The sequence below is a fragment of the Nansenia antarctica genome (assembly GCF_963989245.1).
Source record: "Nansenia antarctica genome assembly, chromosome: 10".
Lineage (NCBI taxonomy): Eukaryota > Metazoa > Chordata > Actinopteri > Argentiniformes > Microstomatidae > Nansenia > Nansenia antarctica.
Genome location: NC_137680.1, coordinates 25,859,350 through 25,883,308, shown reverse-complemented (window position 1 = coordinate 25,883,308; position 23,959 = coordinate 25,859,350). Strand labels below are relative to the sequence as shown.

General features: G+C 45.6%; 2 protein-coding genes across 2 annotated transcripts in view; one reads left to right on the top strand and one right to left on the bottom strand.

The window, feature by feature from the left end:
• cep85 (centrosomal protein 85) overlaps positions 1 to 7,080 on the top strand; it is an 18,688-nt gene extending 11,608 nt beyond the window's left edge. The window contains 6 exon segments of the mRNA XM_080540105.1: positions 595 to 749; positions 948 to 1,065; positions 1,317 to 1,367; positions 1,535 to 1,642; positions 3,996 to 4,224; positions 4,750 to 7,080. Coding sequence (XP_080396231.1) covers positions 595 to 749; positions 948 to 1,065; positions 1,317 to 1,367; positions 1,535 to 1,642; positions 3,996 to 4,224; positions 4,750 to 4,913 — 825 coding nt within the window. The 3' untranslated portion in view covers positions 4,914 to 7,080.
• A 408-nt stretch (positions 7,081 to 7,488) lies between these two features.
• LOC308166805 (N-myc-interactor-like) lies at positions 7,489 to 17,751 on the bottom strand. The gene is made up of 10 exons (XM_080541130.1): positions 17,707 to 17,751; positions 17,065 to 17,104; positions 16,891 to 16,953; positions 15,911 to 16,069; positions 13,484 to 13,600; positions 12,509 to 12,653; positions 10,904 to 11,019; positions 10,444 to 10,651; positions 9,223 to 9,332; positions 7,489 to 8,362 (listed from the first exon to the last, which is right to left on the bottom strand). Exons 2-10 carry the CDS (start codon positions 17,077 to 17,079, stop codon positions 8,153 to 8,155), a joined length of 1,143 nt encoding a protein of 380 aa, XP_080397256.1. The 5' UTR covers positions 17,080 to 17,104; positions 17,707 to 17,751; the 3' UTR covers positions 7,489 to 8,152.
• Positions 17,752 to 23,959: the final 6,208 nt, after the last annotated feature.

Sequence of the window (23,959 nt, the reverse complement as noted above, 5' to 3'; positions counted from 1 at the left end):
CATGAGCTGGTTAGAGTTAATCTCGGCTGTGATTTAAGACAAGAGTCATTCCAGTTACACAATTTCGTCTCGTCAAGGCTAACTCTGTTCAAGCTAACTCACTTTGGGCGCGCACACGGAGTGATAAGCAGCAAGGCAAGGATCAAACCAGCAACCTTCGGATTGCTAGCCAGCTGCTTTCACCTCTGCTCCAGACATACCACTCTGCTATTAGTGGTACACATACCTATCTATCTACACCTCTTCCTCCATAAATTCACGTAATTCATTCGGCAGACCTAAGGTTTCCAAAAAAACACATTGGAACTGTCTTTGGGGATTTTGTTTCCGCCTGTTAGACATTTTCATCACGCATCTAACTTAATCTTGACAGTTAACCTGGTAGGAATACACCCCCAGGGGTGTATTCCATCAACGTCACTAAAGGAAAATCCAGGCTTATTTTGATGAGTCTCGCAAGATTGATCAAAATAAGCCTGGGTTGTGAGGTATAAACATTGTCTCTAAATCAAGATGGTTCTGTGTTGTTTGTGTGCGTGTGCGTGTGTGTGTGTGTGTGCGTGTGTGTGTGCGCGTGTGTGTGTGTGTGCGCAGCTGTCTGAGGCGGAGCAGTGTGCGGCCCTGCTGCAGGTGCGGGTCAGGGAGCTGGAGGTGTGTGTGGAGGAGGCGCGCTCACACACGCGGGAGAAGGACACACACCTGGAGGAGCAGAGGAGGCGCGAGAGGGAGCTGCTCACCACCGTCACCAGGTACACACACACACACACACACACTCACACACACACACACACACACATATACATACACTCACTCACACACACTAACACTCACACACACGTACGTACACACTCACACACTCTCACACACACACACACACACACACACACTCACTCACTCATGAAAGTCGAAAAAAATATGTATTCATAATTGTGTGTGTGCGTGTGCAGCCTGCAGGAGCGAGTGCAGGAGGGTCTGGAGGACGGGGCCAGGCTGCCCTCCCTGGACGCAGAGGCGCTGCGGGGGGAGAACAGCTGCCTGAGGGAGGAGCAGACCAGGCTGAAGAAGGTGTGTGTGTGTCCATGGGAGGGAGGGAGGGAGGGGGAGAAGGTGTGTGTGTGTGTGTGTCCATGGGAGGGAGGGAGGGTGTGTGTGTGTCCATGGGAGGGAGGGAGGGAGGGAGGGAGGGAGAGAAGGTGTGTGTGTCCATGGGAGGGAGGGAGAGGGAGAGAGAGAGAGAGAGAGAGAGAGAGGGAGGGAGGGAGGGAGAGAGGGAGGGAGAGAAGGTGTGTGTAACGTGTGTGTTCTCTGTTCTGCAGCTCATTGAGAAGCAGCAGAGGATGATGGAACAGCTGGGCTCTCAGATCAGAGTACGCTACACACACACACACACACACACACACACACACACACACACACACACACACACACACACATGCACGCACACAGACACACACACACACACACTCTCAATCACAAATGCAGCCTATGTTGACAGTCTGTGTGTGTGTGTGCATCTCTTCGTGTGTGTGTGTAGCTGGTGGAGCAGCAGGTGTGTCAGGAGGAGAGCTCCTCCCAGGCCCTGAGGGAGGAGGTGTGTTCTAAAGAGGAGGTGCTGAGACAGCTGCAGACCGCCATGAAGGAGGTGAGACAACAACAACAACAACAACCACAACAATAACATCAACAACCAAAGAAAAAAAGATCCACCTCTGAACATTTTAGCTGATTAAAATATATCTGATCCTAGATCAGCGCTATAATGGATGTTGACTAAAAGTGCACCTAAATCCACGCCCATCTCTCTCTAACCGCTGATCCAAAATCAGATTAATGACATTAAACATTCAGTTGACGACATGACACAAGGGCTACTCCTGATTGGTCTAAATGTGAACCGGCATGAGAACCGTGCAGACTCAACCATCCCTGCTCAGCAGTCTTACCTGCCGAAATGCTCGGGCGCCTGTGTTTTCTCCTCGCGAATAACGGGCTAAAAGTCACCGGTAGTACCATCTAAAAGATACAAAAAGCTGATCTAGCTAGCTAGGTGCACAAATAAGATATCACGTTAAATAACTTTTAAATAACAGACACTTCAAACATTGCTGAAGCTAGCAGTGGCTATGAGCGATCCGAAACTGCATGGCTGGCAAAGGAGCTAGGTGGTGGATCAGCTAACAACGTTTATGGCAGGGTACCACCACCACCAGCTACAACTACAGCGGGAGAAGGAGAGCCATCAGCATCGGCTAGCTGTGTTGGTGTATCAGCAGACATTAGCAAGTCAAAAAACGATTTGTATGTGCCGTCACTTTAGCAACGACACAGTATTGTCAAGGGGAAAAGAAGGGGAGTCGATTTGTTTATTGACAACGGAATTACATGCTGGAAAAACATGCAGCTAAAATTCAGGGAACATTTGGACAATAAGAGACACGGGAGAAGTACGGGAAAACAGGGCTGATGTGGGTGTCATCAAAGGTAAGAGTTTGTTTTCTTTAGGGCTGGGACTTGCGTAATGTGCGTCGCAAATAAACAACATGGCTGCGACCAGTGGAAACATGGAGGAGGCTACTAGCTAATGTTACACAAGCAATGTAGCTCACCACAGTTTGTATGTCTTGTCTTCTGGTTTTTCCTGCATAGAGAATTATGAGGCGGCCGCCTCCGTCATATTTCTAGACGCCTCCAGCTCTCGACAAACTGACGGTCGTATTTTCTACAAGCGTTGCACTGTACAATTTCTGTAAAACTGCAATTGCGGCATTGCGCCGACGTGGTGGCGGGGGCGCTGTTTCGCAAATAAGTTAGCTTTCGTGTTTGCTAGCGAAATAGCTGATAGTTGATGTTGACTGCTCAAGGAGAATACATATTTGAATGTACAGAATGCCTGAGAGCATTATATTACATTATATTTTGAATGGTCATCTGGTGCCTGAATATTGTGATTTTCTTTACATAAATAATGACATTTCCACCATAAATTGATGCAGAAAGGGCACAAATTGGTGCATATCAATTAACCAGAATGCAAGAAATTAAGTGTTTGATGTTTAAGGACCCCCAGACAGCCCTGCTTCATGGGTCCCCCCCCCGATGTCAAACACCACTGGTACCACCTCCGCCTCATTTTGAGCCAGGAAAAACCCTGATGGCCAGCTATTACCCAGAGTGCTTTATAAAGACACTGTTAAACAGAGAGAGACAATACAGCCATTATTTTGGGGGAAATTAAGTGATACATTAATCGAACAGCAAAAAAATTAATCGTTAGACTAATCGTTAAATTAGTCGTTAGAGTAATCGACTAACCGAAAAATAATCGCTAGATTAATCGTTAGAAAAATAGTTGTTTGGGACAGCCCTAGTTTTCTTTAACTCATCTGATACTCAGCTGTTTACTGAATGCTCCATCTGACTGTGATTTTACTTCTGTAATGTGGTGGGTTGACATAATTCACGCACGGAACTATGGGTTGGGAGTATTGTTCCGTCCGCAGTTGAGTGCGTAGTACCCAAGTTGTTTAGTCTGTTCTATTTACTGCTTGAGTGTGTTGTTGACAATCGTTCATGTCCTTCATTAAACGTTTAGCTTTGTCATTTGATACGCCGCCTACGACTCCCGTCTCTCGGCACTACAGTAAACAGTTAATCAGTAACATTAGCCGCTTTTGTGCTCTTATGTAGGCCTACTTCGTATTATATTATAGCTGATGATCTTTGTGTGTGTGTATGTGACTGTCACAAGTTTATATTCTGTATATTCATTTTTTTATTTTTTGCCATCCTCCCTCTAGTTTTGGTTGAAATTAGGTCGTTCTTTTGAGCGCGCGTGCACGCGGAAAAAAAATTGCGCGGCGCGCCACTAATGTAAAAATTCCTGGAGGAAACACTGAACTGCAATAACAACAATAACGTCAGCAACAACACCAACTACAACAACAACACTGTCTGCTTACCTGCCTGTCTTACCTACCTGTCTGTCTTCCTTCCAGCTGTCGTCTCAGAACCAGGAGCTGATGGATCAGAACATGACCCTGCAGGAGCGGCTGGGAGACCCCGCGGCCCCCCCCTCCCCCCTGCAGCCTGCGGCCTCCCGCCTCACCCAGCGCCTCCACGGGGAGATGGCGTCATGCCTGGGGGACCTGCGCTGCCTCTGCAACGTGCTGACCCAGCGGGCCCAGGGCCGCGACCCCAACCTCTCCCTGCTGCTGGGCATCACATGTAAGGCTGTCTCTGGGGTAGTAACTGTGTGTGTGTGTGTGTGTGTGTGTGTAGTAGTATAGTAGTAGTAGTATAATAATAATAATAATAGTAGTAGTAGTATAATAATAGTAGTAGTAGTAGTAGTAGTAGTAGTAGTAGTAGTAGTAGTAGTAGTAGTATAATAATAGTAGTAGTATAATAATAATAGTATGAATGAATGAATGGTCTTTATTGTCATTGATATAGTACAGGTACCAAACAATGACATTTGGGAGGGGGGGCTCCCCTGGTGCTTGGAAGAAAAAAAAAGAGGGAAAAGAGCTGGTTTACATAAATAAAGGCTATGTACACTATCTACTATACTATACTATACAAAGTAGTAGTAGTATAATAATAGTAGTAGTATAATAGTAGTAGTATAATAATAGTAGTAGTAGTATAATAGTAGTAGTAATAATAATAGTAGTAGTAGTATAATAATAATAGTAGTAGTAGTATAACAGTGTGTGTGTGTGTGTAGTATAACAGTGTGTCTCTCCCCAGCGCCCCCCCCTGCCCCCCCCCCTGTGGAGGACTGGCTGAGCGCGGAGGTTCTCCAGAGGAGGCTGGCCGAGGCCCAGCAGCTCCGCAGGGATGTGGAGGAGCTGCGCACCACCGTGTCAGACCGCTACGCCCAGGACATGGGAGAGAACTGCATTACCCAGTAGCCCCTGGGAGAGAACTGTATTACCCAGTAACCCCTGGGAGAGAACTACATTACCCAGTAACCCCTGGGAGAGAACTACATTACCCAGTAGCCCCTGGGAGAGAACTGCATTACCCAGTAGCCCCTGGGAGAGAACTGTATTACCCAGTAGCCCCTGGGAGAGACCTGTATTACCCAGTAGCCCCTGGGAGAGAACTGTATTACCCAGTAACCCCTGGGAGAGAACTACATTACCCAGTAACCCCTGGGGTTGTCCAGGGCTTGGAATAGAACTACATTACCCAGTAACCCCTGGGGTTGTCCAGGGCTTGGAATAGAACTACATTACCCAGTAACCCCTGGGGTTGTCCAGGGCTTGGAATAGAACTACATTACCCAGTAACCCCTGGGGCTGTCCAGGGCTTGGAATAGAACTACATTACCCAGTAACCCCTGGGGCTGTCCAGGGCTTGGAATAGAACTACATTACCCAATAACCCCTGCAGCCCAGGACATGGTGAGCGAGGACTAGATAATCCCAGACACTTCCGTTGCCCCCTGACCTGGGTGAAGACTACATTACCCAGGAACCCCTGCAGCCCCTCACCTGGGCGAAGACTACATTACCCAGGAGCCCCCAGCTAACCGCAGTAGCTCTCAGAACTCTGACGCGCTGTTCCTAAACATAACCGTGGTTTCTTGTAGTTGTGTTTTATATTTGTGAATATTTTTTGAGGATGTGATTGTGACCGTTGTCGTGTGTCAAGAGGTCCTCCATTTTTGGGGGGCGACTCAAGCGGAGGTGTGTGTGTGTGAGTGTACGTGTGTGAGTATGTTTTTTCGACATCCATAGATGGCATTGTTTTATTTGAATCTTCCTGCTTTTTAATCTTCCCTCTTTTTGGGGAAATGATCTTGGATGTGGTTGACAATCAACTGGAGACGTTTGTTATTTGTTCATCTGTTTTTTTTCCGTTTGTGTGGTTTAAACAGGGATTTTGACTAATTGGCCATTATTTACAATGGTAAAGGTGTTGGCATTAGGGAGACTTCTAACGAGGGTGAGACTAACGAGGCCTAAACCCTGACAGGGTCACAGGGACATCGGCTGCGTTCGTAAATTCGCTCTGGGAAATCTGATCAGTGCTCATGGAATGCCTCTTGATCAGAGTGTTGATCAGATTTCCCACAGCGAACTAATGAACGCACCCATGGTCCCCGTCCAGCCATTTCAGGTGCACAGCTCTTTGAATGTCCTGCAGATTCTTCCCCTCAGGGTAGTGAGGGGGTTGGCTCTGTGTGTGTTTGCTATCACAATGCAACCTCATTCAGACCAACACTACTACTACTACTACTACCAGACAGTACACTTGCTAGTGGTTTTGACAAGATGGAACATTTCTCTCTTCCTCTCTTGACAAAGCTATCAATTACATTCCTTGAAGTCTGCTTCCTGTAAGCTTCTCTCTGCAGAAGCAGATTTCTCCTGTCTGTCTCTTTGTCACTGCTCACTTTGGTAATATTGGTACTGGTGTTGACCAGCAGGGGGGGCTATTCCATCGCTAAAAGGACAATCCAGGTTTATTTTTCAATCAGAATATGCCTGGATATTCCTTTAGCGACGTTGATGGAATACCCCCCAGGTGAGACACTGGGGTTTGGTCTCTCTGCCATCCAGCAGAGTATACTGTGGTCTAGTGGCGTGTCCCTGTGCCTGATTTCTCCTTTACACTGTTCTACAATGGTGACTGGAGTCTGGACCTGTATGTCGACTGTGAGCAACCCTCAAACAGCGTTCAAATGTTTCGGTTTTTCGAGTTGATGACGGCTAGCAAACGCGCGTTCACGGACATCAGCGGTTCATAACGTCTCGAAAGCATCAAAGACTTGTTATGACACTCATCACTGTAAACACTAAACGTTATACTGCAATGTTTAATCTGATTTGTTCGCTTTCAGGAGATGGTTGTTATTTATTGGTTGAACAATAAAGTTAAGATTTAAATGCTTCCTGTGTTCCACAGTCGTCATGACAACACTAAGTTGTTGTGGACATTCAGTGCCTCGACACGAAGAGCGTCACATCTCATACTGGAACTGTTAACCAATCATGCCTTATGTCACGAACTGTTTGCGAACATTTTAATATGTTTATATTGATTATGATGATGATGATATTTTTGATTGTATTTACACGTTTCAGAAATAAAGTTTTGTTTTCAATACATTCGCTTCATGATTTTTAATGTGTCTGATATTGCAGTTACTTTAGTTAGTTTGTATTGACGAATTCCATTCATGTCCATGTTTGGGTTCAAGTCAGGTAGAGTTTGCCATTGTGGCGCTACTGAATGATTTCAGAAACCCTGTCATTTAATACTCCAAATTCTGGTATTAAAAATAAAGCTCAACTAAAGTACATGTAGTCTCTCTGCTGCCCCCTAGCCTAGACCTCTAACTAAGAGAGGTGTGTGTGTGTGTGTGTGTGTGTGTGTGTGTGTGTGTGTGTGTGTGTGTGTGTTTGCAAGGACACTGGTGTAATATATTTGATACATTATCATAACGGATATTTCGAGTTTATATAAAGGCTACAAATATACAACAGAAACACCAAGACATTTTAGAGTGACACTAAATGAGCATAACATGATGGTATGAGGCTGATCACGTTCACAACGGAGTAGAGATGTTACTCTAAAGAGAGACATATTCACTTATTTTCGTTCGTTCAATTTCAGTCATCAAAGTTGATTGATTTCAAACAAGTCACATGAAATAAATCAGTACACTGATACTGATACATACAATCAATCTTACTGACTTAGAACAATGATTTTAGCTAGACAGGTTACAATGGAGGTCATATCTCTACACAGTCCAGTAACTGTAAGCCAGACCAGGCCTGTGTTACATCCTCAGCCTAGATTTCTGATGTGACCCAGATCCGCTGCGGAGACTGAAGACCGGCTGTGTCTCAGGAGGTAAAGCCGCGTCTAATGATCGCAAGGTCAGCAGAACGGCGGTTCGAGCCCCGGTTGGCCACGTGTCGAGGTGTCGTTGGGGCAAGACACTGAAGGCCCTTTTGAGTGGCAGAATTAGAGGATGTGCCCTATTGGCTGCTCTTCCAATGGTCTAAACTTGACCATGTGCACTGATGGGGTCCCATGTTGTGCAGTAGGTGCCCTTTTTTTCTTTTCGCCCCCCCTGCCCTTCAAACAGCCCGAGTCCGCCACTGGTCGGTGTCCTGGTTGGTCAGTCTCCTCAGTGGCTGGAGCTTTCGCTAGGGCGGTCTTCCTCAAACATGGCCAGGAGGTGCTGCCCCAGAGGGTTGTAGATGATGGCGTCCACCTCGCCGCCCCCGTTGCTGGCCTTCTGGAAGTGGATCTCCAGCAGGTCCTGGAGGAAGTCCTGCTGCATGACGGCGGGAATCCCTGTCAGCTGCACCGTGCGAACGCACCTCGAGGTGCAGGTCTGAGAGAGACGGGGGGAGAGTGGGTTAGATTGGGCTCCAGGTCTGAGAGAGACGGGGGGAGAGTGGGGGGGGGGGGGGTAAGATGTAGGTCTGAGAGAGACGGGGGGAGAGTGGGGGGGGGGGGTTAGATGCAGGTCTGAGAGAGACGGGGGGAGAGGGGGGGGGTTAGATTGGGATGGAGGTTATTACCTGACCTACACACTGTTACACGACCAGCTCAGTGGCCTTGTGGTTAGAGTGTTCGCCCTGAGATTGAGAGGTCGTGGGTTTGATCCCCGGCCGAGTCGTACCACCAAAGACTATAAAAATGGTATCGGGGGGGGGCTGTAGAAAAAGCGTCATGTCCAGGTGGGGGTGTACTGTACATCAAGCCGCCTCACGCTACAGAAACAGGAGATAGGCTCCTCCCCCTAAGGGCCGTTAGGCTCCAGAACCATCGGTTACTTACTTACACACTACACACTGTACACACTACACACTGTAGACTCAACACACTGTACACACTACACACTGTAGACACTACACACTGTAGACTCAACACACTGTACACACTACACACTGTAGACACTACACACTGAAGACACTACACACTGTAGACTCAACACACTGTACACACTACACACTGTACACACTACACACTGTACACACAAATACTTGGACTATGCAGTCTTGGTTTGTGTTTGTTAGCGACAAGATGTCTGGGATTTTGCAATATACAGAACCTGTCAAAGGTTTGGACACACTTTCCCATTCATGGAAAGGATGTCTAAACTTTTGACTGGTACTGTAGGAGTACTGGGAGGTGTATATACGTTATTTTCCCTCTTCGTGTAACAGGAACATGAACACATCTGCTTACCTTGAAACTGGTGATCTCTCCATTCAGGAAGGGAGTCACCTTCACTTTGTGTTTTTTTCCTTTGGCAAACTGCACGTCATGGTGCTGCTTATCAGTCAAGCCTTTGGCAACTGTGTGTGAAGAGAGAGCGTTGTTGATGATGATGACTGAGGAATCTGCATTTGAGTCCAGAGTAAATCCAATTCATTTCATTGTTGTTTTGAGAGGACAGGAAGCCCTGTCCTCCCCTTTTAAGTTTCTACCTCCGCCAGCCCTATAATATAATAGAGAGAGACAGAGAGAGAGAGAGAGAGAGAGAGAGAGAGAGAGAGAGAGAGAGACAGAGAGAGACAGAGAGAGAGAGATACAGAGAGAGAGAGAGAGAGACAGAGAGAGAGAGACAGAGAGAGAGAGACAAACAGACAGAGAGGGAGACAGAGAGAGAGACAGAGAGAGAGAGAGAGACATCCCTATTCAAATCTGGCTCAAATTATTGGACTCCGTTATAGAACCCATTTCCCTCTATGGTTGCGAGGTCTGGGGTCCACCTGCCAACCAAGATTTAGCAAAATGGGACAAACACCAAATTGAGACTCTGCATGCAGAGTTCTGCAAATCCATTCTTCGTATCCAACGTAAAACACCAAATAACGCATGCAGAGCAGAATTAGGACGATTTGTTAGCTGCTGTGATAGAAAAAGGCAATCAAATGGGCTAAAACCACCATAAGAGTTGAAATAAGTCTTATTTCATTTATTTATTCTAGTATGTAATCTATTTGTAATCTAGTATGTAATCTATTTATTTATTCTAGTATGTACATGTATGTACATTACATTATTTTAGTTTTTTATCTTCACACATTGCTTTGGCAATGTAAATGTATGTTTCCCATGCCAATAAAGCCCTTTGAAATTGAAATAAAAAGAAAATTGAGAGAGAGACAGAGAGAGACAGAGAGAGACAGAGAGAGAGAGAGACAGGGAGAGAGAGAGAGAGAGAGAGAGAGAGAGAGAGAGACAGAGAGAGGGGTGGGAGGGAGAGAGGGAGAGATAGATAATATAATAGATAGATAGATAGATAGATAATATAATAGCTAGATAGATAGATGATATAATAGATAGATAGATAACATAATAGCTAGCTAGATAGATAGATAATATAATAGATAGATAGATAGATGATATAATAGATAGATAGATAGATAGATAATATAATAAAACACGCCAGTCTTTGCGTACCATCACTCTCTGTGAAAGTGACGACCGCGGTGCCGGAGTCGTGCAGCCTGTCAGCCTCCTCCACCTCCTCCACCTCCTCCACCTCCCCGCCCCCGTTCCTCCTCTTGGAGAAGTGGACGTCCAGTTTGTCGAGCCGACTGTCCTCCTCGCTGGTCTTCTGGGGCAGGTTGGACACCAGGACACGCCGGGGACACACCAGGGTAGCCAGCTGAGACACAGACAGCCAGAGAATCACACACAGAGCGCTTTACAACGGCCTCTCATTCACCCATTCACACACAAATTCACACACCAATGGTGGCCAAGCTGCCATGCAAGGCGCCGGCCCCGCTCACTGGGAGCAACTTGGGGTTCAGTGTCTTGCCCAAGGACACTTCGACATGTGGCCAGCCGGGGCTCGAACCGCCGATTTGCCAACCTTGCAATCATTACCTCCTGCGCCCCAGCCGCCCCCATTTACCTCCACAGAACTGGGGAGCACCAGCTGGACAGGCCGGGCCTCCAGAGCGAGGCGGCCCTCCCCGTCCTCCCCCAGCCGGACGCTGTGCCTCCCCATGCTCAGGATCCTCCAGGCCACTGAGAGACGGAGGGACCAGAGGGGGGAAGTGTTTACATGTGACACGTTCTAATGCTTTGGTCCTCATATCGGGGATCCTATGTGATGATCAGACTTTTCTTTCAAAAAATGTAAATACATTTCAGCGTTGTTGAAAATCAACGCTAGCTAGTTAACACAGCTTGTTTTGCCTGCTAACAATGTAAAGTAGTGTTCTAGTTAACTAGGTAACAATGTAAAGTAGTGTTCTAGTTAACTAGGTAACAATGTAAAGTAGTGTTCTAGTTAACTAGGTAACAATGTAAAGTAGTGTTCTAGTTAACTAGGTAACAATGTAAAGTAGTGTTCTAGTTAACTAGGTAACATTGTAAAGTAGTGTTGTAGTTAACTAGGTAACATTGTAAAGTAGTGTTCTAGTTAACTAGGTAACAATGTAAAGTAGTGTTCTAGTTAACTAGGTAACAATGTAAAGTAGTGTTCTAGTTAACTAGGTAACATTGTAAAGTAGTGTTCTAGTTAACTAGGTAACAATGTAAAGTAGTGTTGTAGTTAACTAGGTAACAGTGTAAAGTAGTGTTGTAGTTAACTAGGTAGCAGTGGGGATTACTCACTGAATCCAATGCTTGTTGCAGTATTTTGGCTTGACTAGCGAGTTTGTGTTGTGATTCTCAGCAACGTTGAAACGTAGTTCCGTGTTTCAAAAGAAAAGTCTGAACATTTCGATTGGTTGCCGACATGCGGAACAAAACACTAGAACGTGTCACATATATACACACCTTTTTTAATTCTGATCTCACAGATGGTCAACCCTAGAACAAGCCTGATATTTTAAAATAATAATAATAATAATAATAATAATAATAATACATTAGACTTATATAGGGCTTTTCTAGACACTCAAAGACGCTTTACAAACTGAAAAGATTGGGTAGTAATAATAAAAAGAAACAATTTTTTTTTAAAGTATAGGGGTCTAATTAATTTTTAGATTACTAAGTGTCTTTGTAGGACAATCTACTCTGTATACTGCAAGTATATCTAGATTTCGGGCGGAGAAGCGGCGAACAAACAATTCGGTTGTTAAGTCTGACGTCAAATGTGACGTTTAGCAAACCAAATTCCAAACCAGAAATTCCCCGCACCAGAGTACCAGTGTACTACAGCGGTAGAATGACAGTTCAATCGTTTTTTAGACTCGGATCTATTCATACAAGGGACACAGCACTTTCCCGTTTTCCCCATATTGTCAGCGTCTTTGAGCCTCGGAAAAGCGCTATACAAATATAATGAATTATTATTATTACTGAGGCATTTCGAAGAGAGCGCCTCAGCCAACTTTGGACCCGGAAACACGTCACGACTTAACAACCGAATAGAGAACACATTAATTGAAACAGTCTAAAGGCTGACTGAGGCATAGCCACTCAAACAAATGAGATCACAGTGCTAACATTATTTTATTTTTTTAAGTCCCAAACCCCAAATCCATCGTACTCCGTCCAGTCATACCCATTTCGTCCTCGAAGGTTATCAGTGCCGTGCCGCCCTCCATGGGGTACACTATCCGGGGGGTCATATCGAAGTCAAGTGAGTTCGCTGTGTCGCCAGTCACTCCAGTGAACACCGCCCTCCTCTCTGGCCCTGCGGTGGTCACCTACAATCGAAGATGGAGTCTCCCTTTACAATCAACAACATCTCAAAATCTCTGTCGCCTGGGGTGGTCTAGTGGTCTAGTGGTCTAGTGGTCTCGTACCATAGCCTGGGGTGGTCCAGTAGTCTAGCACCACGGCCTGGGGTGGTCCAGTGGTCTAGTGGTCTCGTACCATGGCCTGGGGTGGTCCAGTGGTCTAGCACCACGGCCTAGGATGGTCCAGTGGTCTAGTGGTCTCGTACCATGGTCTGGGGTGGTCCAGTGGTCTAGCACCATGGCCTGGGGTGGTCCAGTGGTCTAGCACCATGGCCTGGGGTGGTCCAGTGGTCTAGCACCATGGCCTGGGGTGGTCCAGTGGTCTAGCACCATGGCCTGGGGTGGTCCAGTGGTCTAGCACCATGGCCTGGGGTGGTCCAGTGGTCTAGCACCATGGCCTGGGGTGGTCCAGTGGTCTAGCACCATGGCCTGGGGTGGTCCAGTGGTCCAGCACCATGGCCTGGGGTGGTCCAGTGGTCCAGCACCATGGCCTGGGGTGGTCCAGTGGTCTAGCACCGCGGTCTACAGTGCACACATGTGCCCATGTCGGCATGGGTTAGAATCCGGCCCGTGCCCTGCTGACATGCCCTCTCTCCCTTCTTCTCCTTACTTTCCTGTCTGTCTTCACTGTATCTGTCCAATAAAATGTTAAAATATGAGTGGGACTGCCCCACTCAGAAAAAATAACTTAAAAAAAGAAAAAGAAAACCAGATCTGACCTCTAACCTTTGACCTACCACACAGCCTACAGCCACACCAACCACAATACTGAACACCACATAGGTCCGTCATCTTACATCTGTCCGCTGCCTCAGGTTGTGGTTGCTCTCGTCCAGGCGACGCAGTTCCTCCTCCGTCCTCTCAATGTCGCTCTTGAGCTCGCTCTCCTCCTCACGCAGGCTGGCCAGCCTCCGCTGCAGCAGAGGAAGAAAGCCCTGTCAGTCAACTGTCACCATACGTGACTGCAGCTGGGGAAAGCGGGAATAAGTCTGCAACCGACCAAATGTTTGGACTTTTATTCTGAAAAATATAGGGTTAGGGTTAGAGTAGTGGGGATTACTCACCGAATCCATTGCAATGTTTTGGCTTCACTAGCGAGTGTGTCATTGAATCAACAACGTTGACATTTATCTATATTTTTCAGAATAAAAGTCCAAACATTTGGTCGGTTGCCGACTTGTTCCAACTTTCACCAGCTGCAGTCACCATAATACGCAGGAGCCTATTATGGGACACGTTCTGGTCAATTGGGCCGCAAGTCGGCATCCGATTTAATGTTCAGACTTTTATTTAGAAAAATTTACATTTACATTTACATTTTTGGCATTTAGCAGACGCCTTATTCCAAAGCGACTTACAATCAATACATTTGAATACTAAGCATGTGAATCAGCAGTCCACCATTCGTTGCAGGAAGAGTACTCTAGCTCGGGCCCGGGGCCACTGATAGAAGGAAAAACCTTCTCCCTATTATCGCCTTCTACTAAAACCTTTTTTTTTTTCTTTTTTTTTATTACTGGAGAAACTGAGAAACAGTACAAGGGGGGCAATAGAAGTTCTTAGGGACACAGTAGAGGGGAAAGCGGGTGTCTTTAGGAGACGTAGTGGTGAGGGTCAGAAGATGTCTCAGGAGGAGCAGGTTAGATGTAACCTGAAGAGATGGGTCTTCAGTCTACGACGGAAGATGGGTAGTGACTCTGCCGTTCTGACAGCCGTGGGGAGCTCATTCCACCAGCGGGGAGCCAGTGTTGTGAAGAGACGTGATCGGGCAGCCCGACTGCTGTGTAGAGGAGGTGGGGCCAGTCGGCCAGCCGAGGTGGAGGAGCGGAGTGAGCGGGCAGGGGTTTGGGGGGTTACCATTTCCTTCAGGTAGGCAGGGGCTGTCCCTTTAGCTGCCTGGTATGCAAGCACCAGGGTCTTGAATCTGATGCGAGCTGCTATCGGGAGCCAGTGCAGGGTGCGAAGGAGAGGGGTGACATGCGAGTATTTGGGGAGGTTGAATACCAGCCGGGCAGCAGCATTCTGGATGAGCTGCAGAGGTCTAATGGCTGAAGCGGGGAGCCCAGCCAGGAGTGCATTGCAGTAATCCAGGCGGGAGATGACCAGTGCCTGGATCAAGAGTTGCGCTGCCTCTCTGGTAAGGAATGGTCGTATCCTTCTGATGTTGTAGAGGAGGAATCTGCAGGAGCGAGCCGTTGCTGCAATGTTCTCCGCACAGGATAGTCGGTTATCCAGGATCACTCCAAGGTTCTTGGCTGTCAGGGAGGGGGTTACAGTAGAGTTCTCCACTGTGATGGAGAAGTCTTGGAGAGGGCAGGCTTTCCCGGGGATGAAGAGGAGCTCAGTCTTGTTAAGATTGAGCTTGAGATGGTGGTCAGCCATCCAAGTTGAAATGTCAGCGAGACATGCTGAGATACAAGTTGCCACGTGTACATCAGACGGGGGGAAGGACAGGAAGAGTTGAGTGTCGTCTGCGTAGCTGTGGTAGGAGAGCCCATGTGAAGAGATTACCGAGCCAAGAGACTTGGTGTAGAGGGAGAAGAGTAGGGGCCCTAGGACGGAACCCTGGGGAACTCCAGTGGAGAGGGTTCGTGGAGAAGATAGCGATTCTCTCCAGGTCACCTGGTAGGAGTGGCCCGCCAGGTAGGAAGAAAACCAGGAGTGTGCGGTGCCAGAGATGCCCAGGTCTGAGAGGATGGAGAGAAGGATCTGGTGATTGACTGTGTCGAAGGCAGCAGACAGGTCAAGGAGAATGAGAACAGAGGAGAGGGAGGAAGCTTGGGCAGAGTGGAGGGCTTCCGTGACAAAATGTAAATACATTTCCGCCTTGTTGAAAATCAATGACACACTCGCTAGTCAACTAACACAGCTTGTTTTGTGAGCCTGATAACAATGTAAAGTAGTGTTGTAGTTAACTAGGTTGCAGTGGGGATTACTCACCCAATCCATTGCGTTGTTGCAGTGTTTTGGCTTGACTAGCGAGTTTGTGTTGTGATTCTCAACAACGTTGAAACGTAGTTCCCCTTTCACCAGACCGTGTCACATATCTCTGAGATGAGACTCCCATCCTGACCACCATCACTTTCTAACAAGCCACTAAGGAGAGGAGAAACCTTTGCCAAACACTAAACAGAACACCGACATCAAACCCCTGAGAGCCTGGTTGGATGTAAACTCTTTGAAATAACCGTTTTCTTTGAAATAACCGTTGTTTTCCCCCAAACCTTTTCATGGTCAACTTCCCAGGCCTGGTCCCTCTCATCTTCCTCCAGAGACTTCTTCAGTGTGACCGCACGACCTCTGAACTGCTCAGCGAGGTCTTTCTGCTCGTCCCGAGCTCTGCTCAGATCACTCTGCTCCAGGAGAAGCCGATCATATTGCACCTGGAGACACACAGGGCTGCGTTCGTGAATACGCTCTGGAAATCTGATCAGCACTCATGTGGAGGAATGCCTCTTGTCCAATCAAATTTACGTGGTCCCTTTATGACGTCGAACCCAGTGTGCGCTCCGGTGCTCTCAGAGCGAATTTACGAACGCAGAACCACAGTTTGGTTCTGAGAGGCCCTTGGACACTTACGTAAGTAACAGCTGAGGTGGCTAGACAATAATTTATTAACTGAATTACCGTATATGGCGCCTTATTCCAAAGCGCTTTACAACGGCCTCTCATTCACCCCTCCATTCACACACACATTCTCACACACATTCACACACCAACGGTGGCAAGCTACCATGCGAGGCGCCGGCCCGCTCATTGGGGTTCAGTGTCTTGCACAAGGGCACTTCGACACGTGGCCAGCCGGGATTCAAACCGCCAATCTGCCGACCTTGTGATCATAAGACGCCAACTCTACCTCCTGCACTCCTGCTCTACAGCGACATCATTTATCTACATCACACTTTTTTCTCACCAGTGCAATTTATAATTCCACCCTGCTGAAAATAAAAGCAACAACATTAACATGTATATACGCCTCTCATTCACCCGTTCACACACACATTCACACACCAATGGCGGCAAGCTACCATGCAAGGCGCCGGCCGGCCCACTCACTGGGAGCAATTTGGTGGTTCAGTGTCTTGCCCAAGGACACTTCGACATGTGGCCAGCCGGGGCTCGAACCGCCGATCTACCAACTTTGCAATCATTCCTCGGCGGCTCTACCTCCTGAGACACAGCCGCCCGGTTTAAACACACCAACCTTGCATTTGGCGATCTCCTTCAGGACTCCTTCTAGGGGAGATTCCGTTACAAATGAGAAATCCTGAAAGACACACAGGTGCATCCCGTGCTGTCAGTGGCCAGTCATGGGGAGAGGCAAGCAACTGATATGAGATGAAAATGAAAATCACACAACAGAAGGTAAACCTCTTACCTCCTCACATGACATGGCAATAGGAGAAATTGACAATATTCTGTGGGGGGGGGGGAAATAAATGTTTAAATAGTTTAGTCATCCATGTGATGTGAGACAATATGAATACCAAGCCCTGTTAGGTTGTTAAGTTTGTTTTCTGTAGGCCTATTCGATACGTGCATAATATGTCTTCCATGACAGATAAAAGAGTTATGTATATGGTTTGTATATATACATGGTTGTTAGATTAAATAATTACGTAGGAGGCTAAGGCTTTATCAATCATTTCAGAGTGTTTATTTAGATCTTGCAAGAGGAGCCGTTGTCCAGTCAACAGAGGGTTACACTCATCTGTGTGTCTGGTTGCATGTTAGAGTTTCAACATTCAGTTGTTGCACAACATCACGTGGGCATGACATAATATGACATCTCATTCTTGTTATTCATGCAGTCTTAAGTAAACATCGTAGCATGATTATTGTAAAGACATTTTTCTCACAATGGTAAGTTGGTAAGCACTGTATGTTTGGACTTTAAAACTCGGTAGGCTCAAGTTGCTTCGACGCATTTAAATGACAGACATATTAAATGACAGACATATTAAATGACAGACATTAAATGCGTTAAGCTAAATAGGACACCGAAGGTAACTTAACTTACCAACGTCGAGGTTTGTGGACTGTAGAGACGGCACCTTTCTTTTTTTCGGTTTCGTTTTCACGACATTTAGGGTGCGTTCGTAAACACGCTCTGGTAATCTGATCAGCGCTCATGGAACGCCTTTTGTCCAATCAAATTACTTAGGACCGATATGACGTCGAACCCAGTGTGCGCTCGGGCGCTCTCAGAGTGAATTTACGAACGCACCCTAAGCAGCTGCACCAACACGCCGTGACCGCATGGTGGCACTACTGGTGACTTCTTCCACACTTTTTCCTCATTACTATCACACACAATATCACAATAACATGAGATATGTATCAATGAAAAACGAAAAAACGAAGGGGGGAGGGCAATACAGGGTATCAGGAATGGAGATAATTATGAAAAGATGAGGAGAAGAAGAAGAAGGACAAGAAGTTTATTTATTAATATTGTCTTAACTGGTCACCTAACTGTCTTCTGTGGCTCCTAATGTCTTGCTATCTTGACAAATAACGGACACAGACATGTGCAATCATTTCTAAACACCTTTATTTAAGATAAACATCTGAGTAGTAAGGTGAGTCAAGCTGTTGCGGCGCGTTCGTAAATACGCTCTGTAAAATCTGATCAGCATTCATGGAATGCCTCTTGTCCAATCAAATGACTTGGTCCCTTCGTGACGTTGAAGCCAGTGTGCGCGGTGCGTTAGAACAGCGCGTGCAGAAGCGCGGGCAGAACCATCATCCCCATCTGGAGCAGAAACGGAGCGGACGAGACACCCTGAGCCGAATCCTGCGTCAGAGAAATGCGTTATTACTGTGATTATTATTATTAATCAGAATCAGAATCAGAAATGCTTTTATTACATCCAATGTACGGGTACACAAGAGTAACATTCTCAAGGGCTCTGCACACAGCGTGCGATTTCTGTTGCGCATCAACGTTCCATTTTGAAGTTTGAATGGAAGTCTATGAGAACATCGCATTTACCCACACACGGCCCCGATTTTAATCGCACGGCGAACATTCGATTCCATTCATTTTGAATGGGACAAAGCAGTGCGACAAAACTCGCACGCCGTGTGCTTTGTCCCATTCAAAATGAATGGAATCGAATGTTCGCCGTGCGATTAAAATCGGGGCCGTGTGTGGGTAAATGCGATGTTCTCATAGACTTCCATTCAAACTTCAAAATGGAACGTTGATGCGCAACAGAAATCGCACGCTGTGTGCAGAGCCCTTTAGGCTCAGGTTATTCCACGTTGGCATTGCATCAGAATACAATAAGAATACAGCAATAATAGAATAACGTCAAATAAGGAAGGTAATAATAAAATAAAAAAGTAGAATAAGGTAATCAAGTGATACGGTGATGGTAGTCGTACTACAAAGGGACCAGTCTGACACATGCTGTGCAGTTTACAATGAGATTGAGATGAGATGTATACATATATAGGCCTATCTACCATACAATATGCAATAATATAGTACATATCTGTACAGGAAGTTCAAGTAGTAGTCAGGTAGCGTTCAAGTAATCAAGTGCGCAGGTAGTAATAATATATATTATTTTTGCAGTGAGGATGGTTTGGGGGAGACAGATTTTTTTTTTACCATGAACTATTATTACTATGAAGATATGGACATATACATGAACACAACAGACTAATGTACACGATTTGTAGGCCCTATTTATAACGGTTAATTAATTTGAGAATTAGGCAACAATACCATGATCAATTCCGAGTCACTCTCCTTCGTTCCGTTTTGTGGTGGTGGGTTCTGCAACAACAGATCAGTCAAGACCATTAATTCGAAAATCTCACTGAAATAGTTCGTTAAATCTGCTCATTCAATGTTATTGCTATACTGAATTACTTCTTTATATGAATTATAGGCATATATGAATATTAACTATTACACATATTATGTATCCAGGTTTGTTTCATTAATATATAATGATACATGAATGATAATGATAAAGATATAAGATATAAGATATAATAAGATACATATAGGAAATAGGAAAAAACTAACTTTTATACATTTATAACATTATAATTTGTAACATTTCATATTTATGAACTATCTCTTAAGCCGTGATCGCGGATGATCTTACCGCGTCGGTGAGCAGCAGCGCCGACAGCACGAGGAGGGCGCAGAGGAGAACTGTGTTCATGGTGAAAGTCTCTGGAGTGAACATGCAGGAACCCGGGTCAACCTGCTTATATCTGAGGCTCCAGCGCCAGGAAACGCTACTTCAAGTATCAAGTTTCAAGTTTTACTTTTCCCCTACTGTTCTGTGTTGGTTTTGCTTTGTAATGTGCCTGATTTGTGATAAGATGTTAATAATACACTACAATATATTTTTAAATGATCACCCAAAAAGTTTTGTTGTTACTAACCCTACGTCACATTACACAAGTGAGGAAAAGTATTCGGCTTCAGTTCCTATAAAGGTAACATAAGGATAATAAGGATAATAATAATAATAATAATAATAATAACAACTTGTATTTGTATAGCACCTTTCCTGCAGACATTGCAGCTTAAACATTGTACAATACAAGGCATAATTGAGACACTTATTGGACAAGTGACAAGTTGTGGGAGACAATAGACAGGATACAATTAGCAGCACAAATAGTAAAATGAAATGAAATAAAATAGTACGAGTAGAATGTCATGAGTATTGCACTCGGTGGCAGTGGGTGTATTGAGTGACTGTGTGCTTAAGGTTAGGTAGTCCGTATACATGGGCTGTGCTTGGGGATGATAGTCTATTGTCTATAGGCTTGTCCATGAGCCTGATCACCTGGGGGAGGTAGCTGTGGGGTGGACACAGGTGTCAGGATGTCATCTTGGGCATTTGTGGGCATTTGGATTATTTGGGTGAGCAACAAGAACAATAACGTGTTTCCTAAATAGGGTATGTAAACAAGGGTGTTGAGAACGGACACATGTTGTCATTTAACAGAGCCGAAAAAGAAAACGCTTCATCAACGAAATTAAATTAAATCCCCAGGCCTACCATACGCATTTTGATAATAATAGTAATTTGCCTTAATGCACCATTCAGAAAGATAAAGATCCCAAACTCGCAGAAATGGCTAAATGCATCCCTGAAAACGCCAAATACACACCAAATGTAATTCAAAACGAAATGAAAACTATACATTTAAAACTGCCATCCTAGATTCCCACTGATATTACTGCATTGAGCTATTATGTTTTACTGTTCCAGCTCCCGCATTTTCATCGTAATAGGCCTATGCGGTGATCCGACCATTTACTTAACATCATCTTAGAAATAAATGCAGCATTCAGTAAGTATCCTGTGTTATTTAATTGCCCTCACCCCCCCCCCCCCCCCCGCCTTAAACCGTATACGGGACACCAGAATTGGTTAAAAGTAGGCCTATGTATGTATGTAGTACTATATGTTAAGAACGTATTCATAACGGATATCTCAACCCCACCCCCTCCCGATGACCGTTCCTCCGGAGGGCTGGCTCATTTACAGTGAGAAACTGAACGACTTCGCCTGTGCTGTTAACATAGTAACATAGTAACATAGTAACATAGTAACATAGTAACATAGTAACATAGTAAGCTGCCTTTTCATTTCTCTCTGGGTTTGACCCATTAGTGACGTCATTAGCTGCACGAGACTCTCACCTGTTTCTGAGCGCCGCTGGGGGTCCTGCCGTGCAGACGTCGCTCTCAGGGTTGCCAGATGGGGTGTGTTCCCGCCGAATGGGCTACTTTTGATCACACTGGGCCGGGGAAAAAAGCATTTGGGCTGGTTGGGCTGGATAAATAGCATTTTAGGCGGTATCAAAATGTCAGTGCCTGAAAGTTACAACATGTGTGAAGTTACAACAAACACCATTGGCAACAGACAATAGTGATTAGCGGTTTTCTGACAATATAGGTTTTGAGCTGGTGGTTTTTGGTGGATTTAGTGGTTTTTAGACTGTGGTTAGGCTGGAAATAGTCAATCCCATCTGGCAACCCTGGTCCTGTTACCAAGGGCAACAAACTCCAAACAATCCTCACTCAGTGGAGTGAGACATCAGAGCAACGAGGATCTTACATCTTACAACAGACTTTAACAGAAACATAAGGGGATCTTACAGACTTTAACAGAAACATAAGGGGATCTTACAGACTTTAACAGAAACATAAGAGGATCTTACAGACTTACAGACTTTAACAGAAACATACACATAACTTTGCCATCCACTTGTGAGTATAGTAGTTGATTAGTTAAATAGTTCATAACCAACACGTTTACTTCCCATCAAAGTAATCAACGTAGCCTATTTGCCGTGTCCTACCAAATGCTTATGTTTATATAACCATCGCACATGGTATATGATATGACAGTAATGTTATGTTTGCATGAACAAAATACATCACACATTATAATGTATTCCTCTTGAATCACAATGCTGTATTTGTCCGGATATGCTACTACGTCTGATATGTTTATTTTATTTTTTTATTTAACCTTTATTTAACCAGGCAAACATGTAAGAACAAATTCTTATTTGCAAATGCAGCCTGACCAAAAAGCAGTGTCTCTTTTGGGGGGGGGGGGATGGGAAGCTAGAAATAAAACAAGGTTAAATAATACAATAAACAATAAAACAATAAAACAATAAAACAATAAAACAATAAAACAATAAAACAATAAAACAATAAAACAATGGCAAATACAGATGCATTAAAATACTAACAGTCAGAGAGAGGGGAGAGAGACGGAGGAGGTAGGGGTGAGGAAGAGCGGAGGTGAGGGATAGCGGGGGGAGTGGAGCAGGGGTACTTAAAATGAGGCAGTGATGGGTTATGGGATGGGTGAGAGACGGTGATCAACAGGTGCATTGATCGACTATGGTTCGCTGCAGGATTTGTTTGAAAGCAGTGAGTGAGGTGAGGGCGGTGAGTTTGAGGGTGTTTTGTAAGGTGTTCCAGTCGTGTGCTGCAGCGAACCGGAAAGCGCTGCGCCCGACTACGGTACGGGCTTTGGGGATGGTGAGTCGGACAAGATCACTGGATCTTAGAACGATGACGGGGCGGTGAGAGAGGTGCAGAAGGGATGAGAGGTAGAAAGGTGTTTTGCAAATTATGGATTTGTAGATAATATGAAGCCAGTGACAGAGCCGTCTGCTGTGAAGAGATGTCCAGTCTACAAGGGTGTACAGAACACAGTGGTGAGTTGTGAAAGGCGCACTAGTGGCAAAACGAATGGCGGAGTGATGGAGTGTGTCGAGTTTCCTGAGGGCAGACTGAGATGCCATCCTATAGATGGTATCGCCATAGTCAAATATGGGCAGGATGGTCATCTTGACAAGGGTATGTTTGGCTGCACGGGTGAAGGAGGCCTTGTTCCGGTATAAAAAGCTTAGGCGAGCTTTGACTTTTGTCTGCAGGTGCTTTATGTGGGTGGTGAAGGAAAGGGATGAGTCCAGCCAAAGGCCAAGGTATTTGTAACAGGAGACAAACTCCAGCTCGGAACCGTCAGCACAGAAGATCTTAGGGGGGCTGCTGACACGAGGTCTCCGGTCGAAAAGAATGCACTTTGTTTTTTTGGATGTTGAGGAGAAGATGGAGGCGATGAAAAGACTGCTCAATGGAGGTGAGGCTGAGTTGTAGAGTGGAAGCCGCAGAGTGGAGTGAAGGGCCTGCACAATACAAGATGGTGTCGTCAGCATAAAGATGGATCTGGGATTTGCCAGCATCTTTTGCTACATCATTGATGTAGATTGAGAACAACGTTGGTCCCAAGATGGAGCCTTGAGGCACCCCTTTAGAGATGGTGAGATGGTCTGACAAGATATTTTCAGTCTTCACTTGCTGAACTCGTGGCAAACCAGTTGCAAGAGTTTGTCGAGAGACCAATGTTGGAGAGCCTCTGTAGAAGGATGGAATGGATGACAGAATCAAAGGCCTTAGCTAGGTCGATAAAGGCAGCGATGCAGACCTGCTTGGAGTCCAAGGAAGTGAGAATGTCATCCATAACTTTCAAGGTAGCTGTGATGCACCCGTGGCCAGGCCGGAACCCCGACTGCATGTTAGACAGGATGTTGTTTGAGGCCATGAAGTGGTTGAGCTGTTTGAGAGCCAGCTTCTCCAGGACCTTGGCCAGGCACATATGTTTGCAACCCATCCAACGGGTGTTTAGCCACAGCAGTGTTATAATCATAATAATAATAATAATAATAATAATAATAATAATGTTTTATTTGTATATGTTATAGGTGAG

Excerpts from the sequence above, each read along its gene's own strand:
- LOC308166805 (XM_080541130.1), bottom strand. Across the intron at positions 11,020-12,508 it reads AACCTTCGAGGACGAAATGG|TGGCCTGGAGGATCCTGAGC; the intron begins GTATGACTGGAC and ends TCCGTCTCTCAG. Across the intron at positions 10,652-10,903 it reads TGCTCCCCAGTTCTGTGGAG|CTGGCTACCCTGGTGTGTCC; the intron begins GTAAATGGGGGC and ends TCTGTGTCTCAG.